Here is an 18,504-nt window from a genome sequence, read left to right as displayed (position 1 = left end):
TGGCATTCTAAATAAGGTATGATTATGTGAGGTTGAGGTGGTTCATATAGCTAGAAACAAAAAATGCGAACCTATTTTGTATTTTTCCATGCATATACTGTACCTATTGATGTAGGGTGCTTCAGGGGGTCAAATAAAGATGGTAATCTCTTCATGTATGCTCCTAAACATGTTCTGAATGCCCTGGAACATTTCCCTATCAAAGGGGCAAAAATGCGAAAGTGTTTTGTACCCTACCCTATTTTGAATGGCCCCTGGAGCAGGAGCAGGCACACAAATAAACAAAAAAGCGGTCTATTATATTGTATTATGTATACATATATATACAGGGGGAGCTATTGTGGTGTGGTGGTGAAGCTGCAGTGAGGTGGGGAGGGTGTGGGAATAATTGAAATTGTGGGGTATACCATATTGGGTGATGTTTTGGGTGTTGTGGGGTAATTCCCACACTGTGTGATTGAAAAATGCGGAAATGTAATGTGTGGGAATAGTGTGGGGAGGCCTAACATGAGGAGGTGACTGTAAGGCATTACACTGCCAGTTTGGGTGAGAAGGTAATGCAGCCCACACTTAGCACCCCCCATGCATCACTCTCCACTGACACTTAGCCCATTTTAATGCAATAGAATGACAGTATAGCCTGCAGGTCCAGGACTTTTATTTTTTTATTTTCTTATTCTCTCAGATCACGCGTACTGACAACCTTTTCGCAAATACTGTAGAGATACAACACTAGGTTCGTCATGTGCAGCCTGTGACTACGTCACACTCAGTGTCACAGGTTCGAATGTCCATGCGACCTGTGACCATACCCAAATAGATTCGCCCGCGGGTGAACAGTGACCATCGGACATACTGCTTTGTGATTGCAGCAACTTGCTTCAGCTTGTCATGGATTCGCCTCGCATAGCTCTGAATGGTAATGAGTGGACTTGGAGACTCCGTGGTCTTAAAGCCTGCCAGGTGAGTCTATGATCCATTTTCAAGTGCCTGTCATTCTGACATGCTGCTTCGTGATTGCAGCAACTTGCTTCAGCTTGTCATGGATTCGCCTTGCATAGCGCTGAATGGTAGCAAGTGGACTTGGAGACTCCGGTGTAAGGCCGGGGAGAAGTTCAATCTCTCGTTTGCGAGTCTCACAAGTCGGGAGGCATTGCAATATTTACGCGATGTTCAGAAGAACGATCTAGCTGGATGGGCGAGGATTGCTACTGCTCAGTACAAGACTGACAGCATCGACCAGGCAACAGACTCCGAGTCAGAGGACGAGGCCACTAATGCTATCGGAGTTGAATCCCAGTGACGTGCCAATGGATGCACTTCTTGACCATATGGCTTCCAGGGGTGAACATGTCCGTTCTGACTTCCGTATCAATGCAGATGGTGGACTTTCGTGTGCAAACCACTCCGAAGTCTATGATGTGGGTGACATTGCTGCTGAAGATGTGGAAGGTGGCTCGAACAGTGTTCTGAAGGTTGAGTATGGGCGTGGAAAGTGTAGACGCATCGCAAATTCAATGTATGATGATTTCTGGTCCTATTAGTGCACAACCTATGTTTTTTCTTATGTTTTTTTTTTCCATATGTCACAAATTAGCTTCGTCCCGCCAAAATCCATGTGACGGTCACACCAAATAGATTCGATTCGTCAAGGGCTGTGACCTGTGACGAACCTAGTGTCGTATCTCTACAGTAGCTGTAAACAGCGACCACTCTTGACTCAACTCTGCATCGAACAAGACTGTAACGTCATCGCAGTTTCCATCGAGGACCCGTGGCATAATCAAGTATATCCAAGTAAGCGATAGAATTCATTTGCTGGATAAGAGCTGAAATTGTGCTGCGCTCATTAGGTGAAGTCCTCGAGCCAAAATCATGTCTTCAAGAGCCCCTGCGAAGCAAGGGAGATCAGCAATGAAGCCTCACCGAAAGATGCAAGGACACACCAAAACTGTCACTGGTGTCGTACGCCTGCCTGGTCAACGGCGGATCATCACCTGTTCATGGGATGGCTCACTTAGAGTGTGGGATTTGGAAAGTGGAATGCAGGTTGGGGAACCCTGGAAGGATGAAGGAAGTGGACCAGTGCTCTGCATGGCACTATCACCGGACGGCAAGACAATAGCATGCGGGACCCTGAGTCACGATGGCATCATGACAATGGGATTAATATGGTGGGATACCAAAACGGGCAAGGTTATCAAAAAATGGACGGGACACACAGATGATCCAAACTGTGTGAAGTGTATCTGCTGGAGTCCAGACGGAGGGCAAGTCGTGATCGGAGGCTGGGATAACTTCAGTTTCAGAGTATGGGATGTCAAGAGCGGCCACATCATCCTGGCACCAATCGATTCAGAGGAAGGCTGGGATCACCGCACGGATGCGATCAGCTATTCGCCCGATGGTACAATGATTGTGACGGGCACGGCCGACCTACTGAAAATCTCGCCCGAGGATCGTACATTAACGATTATGACGGGCTTGGGCGAACGACTGAAAATCTGGGACGCCAACACAGGCGAACTACTCAAAACAATCAAGGGACGCACTGCGTTCCTGGCATGGTCATTGGACGGAAAGACCCTGTTCGCCGGGTCATATGGATCAATCAGGAAATTCGACACCGCCACTTGGACAGAAACTGTGGTTGTTGACCGACAATATATTGGGGCCATCTCACTATCTCCGAATGAGCGCATCCTCGCATGTACACATTTGACCGAGAAGACAGTGCAACTATGGAACCTAGAAACTAATCAACCCATTGGACTACCCCTTCACCTCGAATACATAGTGCACTATGCGGCCTTTTCTGCAGATGGAAAGTTTCTCGCTACTGGCGGCCCAGCTAAGAATGTATACATATGGGATGTTTCTGCCATCGTCAAAGAGGCTGGCCTAGACCACCTTTTGTCGGGCAATGTAGGTTTGGATTCGTTTTATTCTCAACAATCAATGTGTCTAATCATCCTTTCAGGTCAACACTATCAAGAAGCTGTTTAAGGTGGGTGTATGCTATGCGTTTCTGGACCTTTTGCATGATTTTGAGTATCTATATTTTAGGTTGATGTTACACGACCACAGGCCCGGCAAAGACCAGCCCCGCGAATCGAAGGTACTCGTCGACCACCCCCAGGGTTCTTTGATGATGTACGTGGTCTCCATCTATATTTTAACGGTTCTCTTTACCAATATTTTATCAGCCCTCTACCTCGCGTGGGCGACGCACCACAGCACAGCCTCAGCGCACTCTTCTCAATCACTTACCTTCCTTCTGGCGCCGCTACTCCAATCCACGCGGAGACACTGAGCGCGATATCCGGTTGCGAAACATACCAGTGGTCGACGTCCCATGCGCACCGGGCAAGCCTGTACATTTTTTCCCACTCGGTTCTTCTCCGACACTGACTTGTTTTCATGCAGAGAATCTATCACACGAGAGGGCAGAGCTCTTCTCGACCACCCAATCCACAATACTTACATCGGAACGCCTCAAAGCCCACCATCATTGTCGCAGCCACAACCTACCGCAGATATGATATCCACGACTGGCATCGCGGGCGCAGCGTGTACAACTTCGCCTCCTCATCTCACCATCACAGTTACTGGATGGCGCGCTCATTTGATGTCCTGGGTTTGTTGCAAGCCTGTTCAACACACAGATGGCCAACATTAGGGAAGCAACATGTCATCTTCGGCGCTTCATTGACATTTTCTGTTTTATCTCGTCTGGTAGTTTTTCATCGCTCTCTTGCACTCCATCACTGTACTGTGTCTCTCGTGGTTCCGCTATCCCTTGAAAAATCTTGTTTATTGCCCTATGTAGACTCCTGCCGCATGCAGCAAGTTCCATTGGACATGATCACGCTGATTTCATTGTGTTACAGTGCAAAGTACATGCACTAGGACCAGCGGCGCGCCGTCTATCATTAAGTCGATTGTCAATTGTGCTAAAATGTCCCTACCTCGCAGTCGCACGAGATCGAGCGAGGAGAACTGACCAGGCTGTGTCGTCAAAATCAGCTGTTATTTATTGTGTTGTCATTCGGCTTCTCTACTTGAGCCCGGTGGTGGCTTGGAGGTCGCATTGCAGACTCTGCTCACATTCTTCTCGCAGTAGCTTCAGCACAACTTGGCCAGCCAGAAGTTGACCTTGGCCCCATCCCTGGTGGCGGGGGACTCAATTCTGCCGTGCCCTATGTCTTTCATGTTGCAGCTACTGATGCGGTATGTGACAAGTCTCTCTACTTTTGCAGAGTTTGCATGTGAGGTTTTGAAGGCATGTACAGAGGATATCCACAAGCCGTAGACATCCTCTACATAAGCGGCGCCTGTGAAATACTTCTCAATACCAGCACTGAACGAACCATATCATCAGCGCCTCTTTTATTCTCTTGTGCAGGTAGAAACATGTCTTCCGATTCTCTTTGACACGTACTTTGCTCATACCAGTTCCTAGAGGCAGATTCTGAATTCCTAGCGCTGTTCCGACGAAGCGCTAAAGACATCCCGGTGGAAATTAAAGATACTATTTCCAGATATTCAGCGACATATTGCATGGCTTCGGGACGAGGGGAGATCTGAAAGTTGAGACTGAAAGTCAATGTCCGTCGCTTTTTTCCTCACTGATTTGAAATCTCACAACATTGCCTCTGATAGGATGTGCGAAGGAAGAATGCCGACGTGCAATGATGGAATGGTCCAAGTGGTTTACGAATAGCAAGTTATAGATATCGTCACAAATGACGGTAGATCACGCTTGTCCGCATCGAAGACCTCGTGGGATCCAAACATACGTCTCTGATTCTCCTACCTTGGCTACAACACAGGAGGTGATACCATCCCTCTCCGACGTCGTTTCTTAAACAATCAGGTGAGTCGAACTTATTTCGCGTCTTGCGGTGCGTCCCGTTTTCTCTGATTATAAATCATGAAACGAATGGGCTATCTCATCCTGGGGCCTGATTACTTCTTTGGAAATGCCATACCACCCGCCTAACTACGATTGCCAAACGGGGCTTGCGAATGCGTGGAAACCAGAAATGGGCGCGTTTCCAGCCTGGCTAAACGCTCTGCAAGCGAAATATGGTACGTCCTTGTTCCAGCGCCACAAAGTCGGTTGAGATGTAGTTGTGACACAAATAGAGTGAAAAAACCAAGCACTGCACTATAAAAACACTGAACCCCGGGCCTTCACCAGGTTTCTGCTTCGGAGCACCGTTCGTCATGGAATTGCGTAATAAGGGATCTGTAGTTACTGGTAAGTGACTCAACCGCTCTCAAAGAAGGATAGCCACGCGAGGGCTATCTGAACTATCGCTCACCCATATCCCTGGAAGAAAGCCGCTTAATGGTGAGTTCTCATGCTTGATATATCATCTACTACCAAACGCCACGCCATCAGCCTCTCACCTGCTGCACATACGGCCGTGGCTGACATCACGATCTTTACTTCTAAACCTGCCTTGAAATTTCTCGTTGCCTTTCTCGTTGCCCGCCGCCTCCACCTTTGCCCATATCCTGCCCGCCAACGCCATGTCATCTACTGCAGCTCTACTTATAGCTGCCTAGTATCCTGGGTTGACATGTGACGGACTTCAAAGTTGACAGCTTGGAACTTCCCGACTAGTTGTCCCACAGACTTCACACAGACCGGCCATATCTTACATGTCCTTGAGACTCGAGAGTCAGACAGAGATTCGCAAAGTTCCTGTAGGCTGTGATGGGAAATATAAACCCACCAAATTCCATGGTACTCGTGTTTGACACTTGACCCACACCTCCTGACGGCGCAGTAGCCATCCAACTCACGAGAAACAATGTCATCAGTATTCGAAATTCCTATGTACGCGCGAGTTTTCATTGCTGTTCTCTTGTTGCTGAATCTGTGCCTCAGTTGCGTCCCTGATCTCACTGATCAGATAGTTAAAGACAACCCCACCCCGGTTGCAGCGGGAGATTATGCGGATATTTACAAGTGCAGCTGGAATTCGCCTTCTGAATCTTCTCCAGTATGTCCCCGCTAGCTGGCAATCAACCCTAGCTGATAATTCTAAACATCACCAGGTGGCAGTCCAGGTCGTTAGAGTTCGGCATGACTCTGAGTTTCTCCCTAAAAAAGGCGACGAGTTGAGACAAGAAATCAAAGTCTGGGGACGACTTCAGAACGAACACATTTTGCCTCTGCTTGGGATCGTCCACGGAGATGACCCTTTACCTGGCCTTGTGTCACCTTGGATCAACAATGGAAGCTTAATCGAGTTATTGAAAAGCCATCACGAGACCTTGACACGCCATGAACGTTTTCGCCTGGTGGGTTATTTTGGTTATGATTTCGCCCCATCTAAACACGAATTTGTTCAGCTACAAGATATTGCCTCAGCACTGCAGTATTGTACGTCTTCTCCCATACGATTGTGGGCATTCTTAAGCGGATTGTTTCACTAGTGCACGCTATTGCAGTGGTTCACGGAAATCTAAGTGGTGTAAGTCTTGCTAAAATTTAGACAAGCGAGCACTGATCTCCAACTCGAATATGCCGATGTCAGCATAACATTTTGGTTGACTCAAGTTTACGTGCCTTTGTCAAGGGTAGCGGCCTTTCCACAATGCTCGATGAGATCGCAGAATCAGAATCTTACGAGGCCCGTCAGGGTGATGTTCCCTGGAGAGCTCCCGAGTTGATGAAGGGTAATTCGAGCGGCCTTCCCACGTCCCAAAGCGATGTGTGGTCTTTCGGTTGCAACATGATCCATGTACCAATCCTTATCCATCAACACTGGCACCACGATGTCTAACAACTTTCTTAGGTACTTTCTGGACAGGAACCCCCGGAAATTCCAGCTGCCACTGCAGCAGCCCATCCGTATCAAAGTCGTGTCCCACCATTCCCACAAAACGTCAGCAAGGAAGATTTATCTTTCCTCCAGCAATGCTTCTCTATTCGGCCAGCAGATCGCCCTTCCGCAGATCAAATCCTAGCCTTTGTGCGCGAAGAATGCTTGCGTTGTATGCCCGAGGTGCCACAGACCGCGGAAGCTACGGAGGTCAGTTCGCTTACAAAATCCAACTTTATATTCAAGCTGATTTTGATATCAGCATAGTTCTCCCAATGGCATTCCTGATGTCATGGCTGAGTTCAAACGACGTGTTTTTGATCAGGTTCCATCACATTTGATCTATATCCCAAAAATGAAATTGGTCTCGCGGGAAGAACTCATTACAATACTCCAACCAGAGAAGATCACCGAGGAGGACATACGTAGATGCGGGGGATGGTCGAGGAAGTCTGCTATAGAGTCGAGGTTGGTCCCCAAGATGCTCAAATACGCCATTCTATCACACCGATGGGGAAAATCGGAGCCAACATTCCAAGACCTGAAGTCGGGGAGACACAAACTTGAAGGAGCGGGTTACGAGAAGTTGCAAGAGTTTTGCACGAAAGCAAAGGATCATGGTTGCCGTCTCGCATGGTCTGATACATGCTGCATTAACAAAGAAAGCAGCTCAGAGCTCGACGAAGCCATCCGGTCGATGTACAGATGGTATCATGATGCTTATATATGCATCGTGCATCTGGCTCAATCGCAATCGTTGGAGACGCTAGGAATCGACGAGTGGTTCCTTCGTGGTTGGACGTTGCAGGAGCTCCTTGCCCCCCTCAGGATGAAGTTTTACGGTCCTATGTGGACACCCCTAACGCAGAACGCAAACGACAAGAATGACGCGGCGGTTGTTTCTGCTCTTTCCCGGGTTACCAAAATACCTCCGAATGACCTGTGCAACTTTCGCCCCGGGCCAAATCGTGCCTGGGAGAAGATGACCTGGGCCGCGAGCAGGAAGACAACTCGCCTTGAAGATATTGCCTACTCCCTAACTGGTATCTTCGACATTAGCATGACGATCGCATATGGAGAGGGAGATCGAGCGTTCAAAAGATTTATGGCAGAACTTATTCAGAACTGCAAGGAATGGCAAATTCTTGTATGGGCCGGCGGGCTTCCCGGTTGTCCAACAGAGCCCGGGTGTTATGATACGAAAAACGAGGTGGCACTGGATATGCTCAAGAATCGCCAGATCTCGTGGTGGGGAGAGGGTCGTGGTGATTCCGACTTCTCAATTACGAAGCGTGGCGTGCAGGTCAGACTGCTCATGCTTCCTGCCTCTGTTGACCAGAGCCAATGCCAGTCAACGTTCCTTTCCCGACCCACAGGTCGCCGCTGGGCATCACCGCTCAAGAAGCTGGTCGTGCAATATCACCTCTTTCCACCTGCATCTACGATAGAGTGGTCGATCGGGATCGTTAACTACCATGATCATGACCACGCTGACAAAGGGATATTAAAACAAGGAGAAAGCTACATGTGTTTCCTCTTGAAGAGGTTTCGCCGTCCTGGCATGGACACCGTGCGCAATCACTGGAAGAGGGAGGTCACCAAGGAGATTTTGACTGTTTCTTGCGCAAACGACTTCGAAAAGACGCTAGAGTGCGTTTGGCTATAGGTGATGGAATAATGGTCATGGACTTGAGCGGGAGGGATGACGAACTTAGTTTGTTATACGTATTCACCTCTCCTATTCTAAGAGTAACGCAGCGGTGCATTGCAGATAGAACGAAGTCACTACTACCCGAGCTGTATTGGATCGAGCTGTTAATGGTGCAAGCATCTATAAAAATTCCTGATCCGGGACTTCACTTCTTCAAGACAACTTGATATTTGCGGGACGAAGCTCGTTGTCAAAGCAGATTCGCGTACAAGATACGGACACATGAAAAGATTTGGTAAAGTGTCAGTTCATCACACACAACAAAGGCAAGAAGCTCACTCTTGCTGAACTCTCTCCTTCTGCTTTTGCATAAACCGCTGTAACGATGGGACAACCAACTTTACCACCAGTATTTCTCTCTTCTGGATCCTCTTCTAATACCTTTGTCGTTCTCCAACCTCTTCATAAAAGCGCGTCAACGTCTCCCTCGCTGCCGCTCGTCTTATCTTGTACATAGTCGGCAAGCGCCTGCATGAGGGGTGAGAAGTTAGCATCGAAGTAACCTGCCTTTGCGGTGCGCCATGACGAGGTAAGAAAATTCATTGTGCTTAGACAGTAAGGAAGGCGCGTTGGGGTTCGTGGTGCGCGAGACGAGGTGAGCTACAAGGTATGAGACAATTGTTGAGGAGGAACACAGAACCGAAAGGAGGTCGGTGTTGTGTGCGTGACTGGGTTGGGAGGCTGCTGATCAGAGTGTCGACGTCGACTGCAGATCAAATGAATTGTGTTCGGGAAAGGGAGAGAAAACGCAACCCACAGACAAAGTGCTGAATCAGCACTTCTCGTTTACCTCTACAGAGCTGGACTTGGGAGTTTTCCCTACTTGCTTCCTGTCACCCATTTTCCAGTTCCCGTCCCCGAGCGCAGACAATGCAGACCCGACGGTATCCTGGTCATCAGGTATGCGATTCGGATATCGCACTGTCTATATTTGTTAAGTGGGTGAAAGAAGAGCGAAAGACTGTCGTAACATACCGAAACAGCAATGTCCGCTAAGCTAACACTCAGGTCGCCACCCTTGCCAACAGCAGCAAGTTTCCAACCAGCCAAGAAATCGGGGAAGCTTCTGAGGCGTACGCCATGGATCGCATTAAACCCGTCTCACAGCTCGTTCCCCTTCCTCTTGCCAACACAGATTTCCAGCGACTCTGAGACATCGACAGAGCCGAAAATCCAGAAAGCGCATGTAGCGTGTATTTGTGCAGGGAGCGCTTGATGAGGGATGGCAGAGATGACAGGATATGCAAAAAGAGGGTGAGGAGAGGAGTAAGAAGAGTAGCATAAGTCGATGCGATGAGGGAGTTACTGAATAGCGGGTGACTTCTGTGAGGAGGGTATATTTGGTCTGTTTATCTGTGCTCTCTCGAGAACAACACACTTACGAGTTCGCATAGGAGATCGGCTGTGAGTATTACTGTGCGCTGCATGTTCTCATCTTCGTCTGCGAGGGAAGCCCTAAAGGGGGACTAAAGATGAGTTAGTATCGCCACAATTGGAAAAGAGGGGACAAAACTCACATTAAATGACACTGCCTGCCCCTTCGATGACGTACCTCGACAATCGCATGGAGCACGACGAGTCTTTTGCTCAGCTCCGCACATAATTCCCGAGAAAGTGAAAAAGATGGTGCCAGAGGGGGGTGTGAATAACGAGGGACGTACGAGCAGCGTCCGACTGCGTGCTTTCCTCCTCCTATTTGAGTTCCACGGTGATGTGCACTGAGAATATTCGCGGGAGAGTGGGTTGACGTCGCGGGCTTGTAATGGAGTTCCAATGGGGAAGCGTGTCGTTGACTGGCTTTGCGCCTTCCGTATTTCCATCTTGTTAATCCAAGGACTGCCTCCTTGGTATGAAGAGCAGCCCCGAATTGTGTCCAGTGCACCGGCATGAAGGAGGACGCGCAACCTAATAACGCGAACGAAGGCAACAACTCGGGAGTGGTGGATTTCCCCAGCTTGTCCTTCACGCAAAACCCATTTTCCATGACCCTGTCCACGCACTACATTCAAGAAAAGTCAACGTCTGCATGAGTTGTTGGATGTGCCAGAAGCCCTGGGAGCGCGCAGAGTAGGATCGCTGGAGGAAGTCATCCCTAAGGACGCGTATGTCACACGTTTCATGACTTGTGACATGTCGCGCCTGTGACTTGTTCGATCACCTTCGGATCTACCTTGATCAATGAGCTCGATCAAGCTCAGCCTAGCTCAGCACTGCTGTTTTTACTAGAGAACATGTGCCAACCTATTGGTGGCGTCGCAACAGCGTTCAGCGCTACTCTTGGTCCCCTCCAGAAACAAGTAGCTCAAAAGCCACTCCACTTCTACTGGAAACTCGTCTCTCCCAACTCCCAAGTACGACGAAAACGGGAAACTCAAGCACAAAATGTGTATGTCTTTCCATTCATTCTTCTGCTGACGCGCATGTACTCACCTTCCCCAGAAACACCATCTGAAACAACCTGATAAGACTGATCCCCCAATTCCGGACATACCATTCTTGATATTCCTCCAGCAACAACCGAACGAATACATCCACGATGCTACCCTCCGCTTCCTCTAGAGACGCAAAACTCTTCGAACCAGTCATCCACACCTCCCGCAGCTTCCTCCAGCACTATCATTCCTACATCCGCAAGAACGCTGTATTCGCCATGTACACTATCTACCGCGAATACGAACACCTCATCCCAGACGCCCCTGAGCTCCTGCAGAATCAGATGTGACGTGCAAACGTAGCACATTTGTATTCCTTGCGCAATGTGCGATGCTCAAGGTTGTGGAGTGGTTGATGATCAGTTGACGAGTCTGGATGAGGCGTTGCAGATGAGCATCATAGAGGCTATCAGGTTAGATTGTAAGAATGATGTGACACGTTGGGTGAGTTCCCTTCGCTTGTTGCCTTGCTATCGGACGTCGAGGAAGTCATACTCTTCTTCAAGAAGCAGCTGCGAGAGACACAAGAGCGGGAATTCGAAAGGGTCGGTCTCGTAGTCCCACATATTATCGCAGCTAATCCTATGACAGGCCCCAGAGTACAGCCAACTCCTGATCCAATCTATCCACGTCATAGCAGTCGAGTTTTGTGATGTAGCTGCAACTGTGATCCATGCATTCATGGCATTCCTTGGAGACTCGAAGAATTAACATTGGACACCATCGCTTTCATCCGGTTCGTTCTTCCCTTCCTAGTCCCCGCATCTTATTGGACTAACCGTCACCCACAGCGAAGTACCCACACCTCCGACCGTCTATATGCGACAAACTCACATAGATCAGAATTATCAGATCCGGCAAAGCCGTCCGCGGCATCCCCTGGATCCTGGGCACATGCCAAAGGCCTGTCACACATCGAAACTACATTCCAGGAGATCTGGAAACTGCTTGGATAAATTGCGATTCTTGCAAGCGAGCAACGAGGCTGGCGGAGAGGAGGATAAAGTGGAGGATAAGAAGGTTGAGGGGAGTGGGCGACCGAAGGTGCTTGCTGACAGAACAAATGCGACGGAGATGGCCTGCACGAGTGCTGGGTCAGCGAGATTGGAAGCCATCAATGCCGTGTCTAAGCCGTCGTTGAGAGGTGTGTTGTGTGTGTGTTCATCGTGTTTGAAGTCCTTGATGATGTAATTTCAGCACTCATTGGGAGGCGACTTCTTCACGGGTGCGGTGCTCGCTTCGACGTTGATGAAGCTTGTGCTGCGGTTTTGTTGAGGTCTCTAGCATTGACTAATGCACACCCAGTCTACGTTGATTGCGACCTCCATTATCCGAGTCGGCCAGTCAACAGAAAAAGACAGCAGAGTCGAGTCAGAAAGCACACAGGAACATGTCGTACAAGTGGATGACTTGCTTACTTTCAGGCAATTCTCGAATACATCGGCGGATGATCCCATTGATGTAAGTTTGTGAAATTTTGGTTAGTTGGTTCTGCGTCACTCCATATTTTTTCTCAGTACGTTGAGGACTTGGGCAAGGCGACGGGAACTGCTGAAGTCAGGCAAGACCTCAGTAGTACATTCCAGCTCACAGGTAGGTCTTGGCCATGTATCTCGTGCACTGGGTCTCAAGGTACATAGCCAAATTAGCAGATCTCTGTGATATGACTGACGCGCTTCATAGTCCAAGATACTCATCATCGACATGGTAACTGTCCCGAACGTAGACGCGACTGCTACAACAAGTGTTGAATCGTTCTTAATAGATTCACGCCAAATGCCGCGACTACAGTATTCCATCGCACTTTGAGTGAGTATCTAAATTAGTGACTTAGTCAATGCATATGCTGAGCATCATGAACGGTTGCGAGACGTCTTTGGTACGTACAGAACAAAGTTTGCCTGTGTGTGCGGGGTCCACATCACAAACATTTACTCCCTGCGAGATCACTCTATCATTATTGAATGTGTACTTGACACGGTCATGAAAGAGAAGAGAAGGTTGTGTGGTATTGTAACAACTCCAGGGCATGTATTTCAAGCCCGCCGAAGTCTAGATATGTTTTCGTTCGAGGAATGTTTCAGTTTCGATATCAGAACCTGATTTTGCATTGCTATGGTGCTCAACTGTTAGGGACGAGGCTAGGCAGTGTAATTCTTATCGTCGATGGGCACTATAATAAGTGTTCAAACAGAAGCCCTTGTGTAATGATATCACGTTCTGACGCGGTTCGCATGTACTCTTTGCCCTGCCACTGCGCTAGCAAAAATGCCTGGAAAGGGTGTGCGAGACGAAAGACCAGTTGTAACGCTCTCGAGTAAGACTCTGAGTCTGGATGAACACTCTGACTCTGAGCTCATGGTGCTGCGCGAGGATCTGAGAAGCGCATCCCTGCTTGATGGTTGGATCGTCAAGGTACGAATGCCAATGATCGGCTTTCAACCGAGGGATTATCATACGGGAACGGCTTTCCGAGATATCCTTCGTAAGATGCACGGTGATGCCACGGCTGATGACGCGATGGACGTGATATGTATCGCTGGTGATGGAGGGAGGGACCAGTGGGGAATGCGGGCTCGTTTAATGGCAGGACTACCAGATATAATGCTGAAATCTCAATGCCGAAATTCCCGAAAACGAGGCTTGGGCGCTTGATCTGCACAGCCCGCTCATGCTGTAAAGCAAACACAAGGATAAAGACGCACCTGTAGAGGACTTCAACAGTAACCACTCTCTTGACTTAACCCTGCGTTGAACAATACTTTAACGCCACTGCAGTTTCTATCGAGGAGCCGTGGCATAATCAAGTACCTCCGAGTAAGTGATAGGATTCGTTCGCTGGATAAGAGCTGAAATCGTGCTGCACTCATTAGGTGAAGTCCTCGAGCCAAAATCATGCCTTCAATAATAGCCCCTGCGAAGCAAGGGATATCAGCGATGAAGCCTCGCCGAAAGATGCAAGGACACACCAGGACTGTCACTGACGTCGTACGCCTGCCCGATCAACGGCGGATCATTACAAGCTCATGGGATGGCTCACTTAGAGTGTGGAATTTGGAAAGTGGAATGCAGGTCGGGGAACCCTGGAAGGATGAAGGAAGTGGAGGAGTGCTCCGCATGGCACTATCACCAGACGGCAAGACAATAGCATGCGGGACCTGGAGTTACGATGGCCGAGTCATGACAATGGGATTAATATGGTGGGATACCAAAACGGGCAAGGTTATCAAAAAATGGACGGGGCACACAGATACTCCAAACTGTGTGAAGTGTATGTGCTGGAGTCCAGACGGAGGGCGAGTCGTGATCGGAGGATACGATAAATTGAGTTTCAGAGTATGGGATGTCGAGAGCGGCAAGATCATCCTGGCACCGATCGATTCAGAGGAAGGCCGGGATCACTACACGGGCGCGATTAGCCACTCGCCCGATGGTACAATGATTGCGACGGGCACGGCCGAACGACTGAAAATCTGGGACGCCAACACAGGCAAACTACTTAAAACAATCCACAAAGAATTCACTGTGTCACTGACATGGTCATCAGATGGAAAGACCCTTTTCGCCGGGTTATACCGTTCAGGATCCATTAGGAAATTCGACACCGCCACTTGGACAGAAACCGCTGTTTTTGACACACATTATGGTTGGGAGGCCATTTTACTATCTCCAAATGAGCGCATCCTCGCAAGCGCATCAAGTTCGACCAAGACAGTGCAACTATGGAACCTAGAAACTAATCAACCCATCGGACTACCCCTTCAACTTGAATATGCAGCAGACCGTGTGGCCTTTTCTGCAGATGGAAAGTTCCTCGCTACCATTGGCGGCCAGAGCCATGACATATACATATGGGATGTTTCTGCCATCGTCAAAGAGGCTGGCCTAGACCACCTTTTGTCGGACAATGTAAGCTTGGGTTTGTTTCATTCTCAATAATGAATCTGTCTAATCATCCTTTCAGGTCAACACTATCAAGAAGCCGTTTAACGTGGATGTATGCTATGCATTTCTTGACCATTTGCATGATTTTGAGTATCTACATCCTAGGGTGATGCTACACGACCACGGGCTCCGCAAAGACCAGTTCCGCGAATAGAAGGTGCTCGTCGACTACCCCCAGGGTTCTTTGATGATGTACGTGGTCTCCATCTATATTTTAATGGTTCTCTTTACCAATATTTTATCAGCTCTCTACCTCGCGTGGGCGACGCACCATAGCACAGCCTCAACGCACTCTTCTCAATCACTTACCTTCCTTCTGGCACCGCCGCTCCAATCCACGCGGAGACACTGAGCGCGATATCCGGTTGCGAAACTTACCAGTGGTTGACGTCCCATGCGTACCGGGCAAGCCTGTACATTTTTACCCACTCGGTTCTTCTCCAACACTGACTTGTTTTCATGCAGAGAATCTATCACACGAGAGGGAAGAGCTCTTCTCGACCACCCAATCCACAATACATCGGAACGCCTCAAAGCCCACCATCATTGTCGCAGCCACAACCTACTGCAGATATGACATCCACGACTGGCACCGCGGGTGCAGCGTGTACAACTTTGCCTCCTCATCTCACCATCACAGTTACTGGATGGCGCGCTCATTTGATGTCCTGGGTTTGTTGCAAGCCTGTTCAACACACAGATGGCCAACATTAGGGAAGCAACATGTTATCTTTAGCACTTCATTGACATTTTCTGTTTATCTCGTCTGGTAGTTTTCCATCACTCTCTTGCACTCCATCACTGTACTGTGTCTCTCGTGGTTCCGCTATCCCTTGAAAAATCTTGTTTATTGCCCTATGTAGACTCCTGCCGCATGCAGCAAGTTCCATTGGACATGATTACCCTGATTTCATTGTGTTACAGTGCAAAGTACATGCACTAGGACCAGCGGCGCGCCATCTATCACCAAGTTGATTGTCAATTGTGCTAAAATGTCCCTACCTCGCAGTCGCACGAGATCGAGCGATGAGAACTGACCGGGCTGTATCCTCAAAATCAGCTGTTATTTATTGTGTTGTCATTCGGCTTCTCTACTTGAGCTCGGTGGTGGCTTGGAGGTCCCATTGCAGACTCTGCTCACATTCTTCTCGCAGTAGCTTCAGCACAACTTGGCCAGCTAGAAGTTGACCTTGGCCCCATCCCTGGTGGTGGAGGACTCAATTCTGCCATGCCCTATGTCTTTCATGTTGCAGCTACTGATGTGGTATGTGACAAGTCTCTCTACTTTGGCAGAGTTTGCATGTGAGGTTTTGAAGGCATGTACAGAGGATATCCACAAGCCGTAGACATCCTCTACATAAGCGGCGCCTGTGAAATACTTCTCAATACCAGCACTGAACGAACCATATCATCAGCGCCTCTTTATTCTCTTGTGCAGGTAGAAACATGTCTTCCGATTCTCTTTGACACGTGCTTTGCTCATACCAGTCCCTAGAGGCAGATTCTGAATTCCTAGCGCTGTTCCGACGAAGTGTTAAAGACATCCCGGTAGAAATTAAAGATACTATTTCCAGATATTCAGCGACATATTGCATGGCTTCGGGATGAGGGGAGATCTGAAAGTTGAGACTGGAAGTCAATGTCCGTCGCTTTTTTCCTCACTGATTTGAAATCTCACAACCTTGCCGCTGACAGGATGTGCGAAGGAAGAATTCCGACATGCAATGATGGAATGGTCCAAGTGGTTTACGAATAGCAAGTTATAGATATCATCACAAATGATGGTAGATCACGCTTGTCCGCATCGAAGACCTCGTGGGATCCAAACATACATCTCTGATTCTCCTACCTTGGCTACAACACAGGAGGTGATACCATCCCTCTCCGACGTCTTTTCTTGAATAATCAGGTGAGTCGAACTTATTTCGCGTCTTGCAGTGCGTCCCGTTTTGTCTGATTATAAATCATGAAACGGATGGGCTATCTCGTCCTGGGGACTGATTACTTCTTTGGAAATGCCATACCACCTGCCTGACTACGATCGCCAGACGTGGCTTGCGAATGCGCGGAAACCAGAAATGGGCGCGTTTCCAGCCTGGCTAAACGCTCTGCGAGCGAAATATGGTACGTCCTTGTTCCAGCGTCACAAAGTCGGTTGAGATGTAGTTGTGACATAAATAAAGTGAAAAAACCAAGCACCGAACTTCTAATCGATACGTAGAGACTATTAACTCACATCTCAGTCTCTTGAAAGAAGCTGAGATGCGGTCGTGCTACTGCTGGCGTTCTTATACTAAACTGGATAGAAACGAAATATATCAAACAAATAGGTAAGTTATTGCAGGACACGAGCCGACGTCAACACGTCGCTCGTCAATGTCCTTTTTGGCTTGGGCTCGGACCACCTGTCACTCTCCCTCCTCAACCATTTCGGATCTGTCGGTCTTCTTCGTCTCTGATCGCTCTGATCGTTCAGATTCCAACATTCCCCTCCCTCTTGCTAACACATATTCCCAACGACTCTGAGACATCAACAGAGCCGAAAACCCAGAAAGCGCATGGAACGTGTATTTGTGCAGGGAGCGCTTGATGAGGGATGGAAGAGATGATAGGGTATACGTGAAGAGGGTGAGGAGAGGAGTAAGAATGGTAGCATAAGTCGATGCGATGAGGGAGTTACTGGATAGCGGGGAGACTTCTGCGACGAGGGTATATTTGGTCTGTTTATCCGTGCTCTTTCGAGAACAACACACTTACGAGTTCGTATAGGAGATCGGCTGTGACACCTACTGTGCGCTGCATGTTCTCGTTCCTGTCTGCGAGGGAAGCCCAGAGGGGGACTAAAGATGAGTTAGTATCGGCGCAAAGGTTTTGAACAGCACAATTGGAAAAGGGGGGACAAGACCCACATTCAATGTCATCACCTGTCCCGTCGATGGCGTACCTGGACAATATCTTCGAACGCCTCGACAATCGCATGGAGCACAACGAGTCTTTTGCTCAGGTACGCACATAATTCCCGAGAAAGTGAAAAAGATAGTGCGGGAGAGGGGGTGTGAATAACGAGGGACGTATAAGCAGCGTCCAACTGCGTGCTTTCCTCCTCCTATTTGAGTTCCATAGTGATGTGCACTTGAGAATATTCGCGGGAGAATGGGTTGACGTCGCGAGCTGTAATGGAGTTCCAATGGGGAAGCGTGTCGTCGACCGGCTTTACGTCTTACGTATTTCTACCCTGTTAAGCCAAGTACTGCCTCCTTAGTATGAAGAGCAGCTCTAAATTGTGTCCATGCACCGGCATGAAGGAGGACGCACAACCTAATAACGCGAACAAAGGCAACAATTCGGGAGTGGTGGGTTTCCCCAGCTTGTCCTCCGCGTAAAACACACTTTCCAGGAAAGAGTCAGAAAGCACACAGGAGCATGTCGTACAAGTGGATGACTTGCTTACTTTCAGACAATTCTCGAACACATCGGCGGATGATCCTATTGATGTAAGCTTGTGAAATTTTGGTTGGTTGGTTCTGCGTCACTCCATATTTTTTCTCAGTACGTCGAGGACTTGGGCAAGGCGACG

The 18,504-nt window shown here is 48.7% G+C and overlaps 7 protein-coding genes across 7 annotated transcripts; 6 read left to right on the top strand and 1 right to left on the bottom strand.

Annotated features, from left to right (window-relative positions):
• Window positions 1–745: 745 nt before the first annotated feature.
• Window positions 746–1,544, top strand: EDB91DRAFT_1335323 (uncharacterized protein; the record flags this gene model as incomplete). The annotated part of the gene is made up of 3 exons (XM_041325488.1): window positions 746–963; window positions 1,037–1,299; window positions 1,343–1,544. Exons 1-3 carry the CDS (start codon window positions 892–894, stop codon window positions 1,542–1,544), a joined length of 537 nt encoding a protein of 178 aa, XP_041179363.1. The 5' UTR covers window positions 746–891.
• Window positions 1,545–1,875: 331 nt separating this feature from the next.
• EDB91DRAFT_1246276 (quinon protein alcohol dehydrogenase-like superfamily) lies at window positions 1,876–4,312 on the top strand (the record flags this gene model as incomplete). The annotated part of the gene is made up of 7 exons (XM_041322638.1): window positions 1,876–2,925; window positions 2,981–3,007; window positions 3,067–3,153; window positions 3,207–3,374; window positions 3,427–3,637; window positions 4,121–4,230; window positions 4,283–4,312. The coding sequence occupies 7 exons, from the start codon at window positions 1,876–1,878 to the stop codon at window positions 4,310–4,312; spliced, it is 1,683 nt and encodes a 560-aa protein (XP_041179362.1).
• A 1,282-nt stretch (window positions 4,313–5,594) lies between these two features.
• Window positions 5,595–7,292, top strand: EDB91DRAFT_147498 (kinase-like domain-containing protein). The gene is made up of 8 exons (XM_041326233.1): window positions 5,595–5,848; window positions 5,900–6,014; window positions 6,070–6,315; window positions 6,367–6,397; window positions 6,451–6,488; window positions 6,552–6,758; window positions 6,813–7,049; window positions 7,107–7,292. Exons 1-8 carry the CDS (start codon window positions 5,823–5,825, stop codon window positions 7,125–7,127), a joined length of 921 nt encoding a protein of 306 aa, XP_041179361.1. The 5' UTR covers window positions 5,595–5,822; the 3' UTR covers window positions 7,128–7,292.
• Window positions 6,984–8,854, top strand: EDB91DRAFT_147481 (heterokaryon incompatibility protein-domain-containing protein). The gene is made up of 3 exons (XM_041326232.1): window positions 6,984–7,049; window positions 7,107–8,553; window positions 8,598–8,854. Exon 2 carries the CDS (start codon window positions 7,132–7,134, stop codon window positions 8,503–8,505), a length of 1,374 nt encoding a protein of 457 aa, XP_041179360.1. The 5' UTR covers window positions 6,984–7,049; window positions 7,107–7,131; the 3' UTR covers window positions 8,506–8,553; window positions 8,598–8,854.
• Window positions 8,855–10,438, bottom strand: EDB91DRAFT_1269752 (uncharacterized protein; the record flags this gene model as incomplete). The annotated part of the gene is made up of 5 exons (XM_041324556.1): window positions 8,855–9,475; window positions 9,526–9,616; window positions 9,682–9,873; window positions 9,925–10,016; window positions 10,103–10,438. The coding sequence occupies 5 exons, from the start codon at window positions 10,436–10,438 to the stop codon at window positions 9,323–9,325; spliced, it is 864 nt and encodes a 287-aa protein (XP_041179359.1). The 3' UTR covers window positions 8,855–9,322.
• A 293-nt stretch (window positions 10,439–10,731) lies between these two features.
• EDB91DRAFT_1120734 (uncharacterized protein) lies at window positions 10,732–11,261 on the top strand (the record flags this gene model as incomplete). The annotated part of the gene is made up of 2 exons (XM_041318206.1): window positions 10,732–10,936; window positions 11,087–11,261. A coding segment is annotated over exon 2 (175 nt), but the record flags the coding sequence as incomplete, so codon positions are not given.
• Window positions 11,262–11,876: 615 nt separating this feature from the next.
• Window positions 11,877–12,791, top strand: EDB91DRAFT_1080324 (uncharacterized protein; the record flags this gene model as incomplete). The annotated part of the gene is made up of 6 exons (XM_041315212.1): window positions 11,877–12,126; window positions 12,180–12,247; window positions 12,288–12,443; window positions 12,500–12,538; window positions 12,576–12,614; window positions 12,666–12,791. The coding sequence occupies 6 exons, from the start codon at window positions 11,877–11,879 to the stop codon at window positions 12,789–12,791; spliced, it is 678 nt and encodes a 225-aa protein (XP_041179357.1).
• Window positions 12,792–18,504: the final 5,713 nt, after the last annotated feature.

This window comes from Suillus paluster (genome assembly GCF_016628075.1).
Source record: "Suillus paluster strain FC165 chromosome Unknown EDB91scaffold_14, whole genome shotgun sequence".
Lineage (NCBI taxonomy): Eukaryota > Fungi > Basidiomycota > Agaricomycetes > Boletales > Suillaceae > Suillus > Suillus paluster.
The sequence above is the reverse complement of the archived record's forward strand: the minus strand, read 5'-3'. Positions and strand labels throughout refer to the sequence as shown.

Coding starts and splice junctions, on each gene's coding strand:
- EDB91DRAFT_147498 (XM_041326233.1), top strand. CDS start 5,823: ATGTCATCAGTATTCGAAATTCCTAT. Junction 6,015..6,069: donor CGCCTTCTGAATCTTCTCCA/GTATGTCCCCGC, acceptor AAACATCACCAG/GTGGCAGTCCAGGTCGTTAG. Junction 6,759..6,812: donor TCGGTTGCAACATGATCCAT/GTACCAATCCTT, acceptor CAACTTTCTTAG/GTACTTTCTGGACAGGAACC.
- EDB91DRAFT_147481 (XM_041326232.1), top strand. CDS start 7,132: ATGGCTGAGTTCAAACGACGTGTTTTTGATCAGGTTCCATCACATTTG.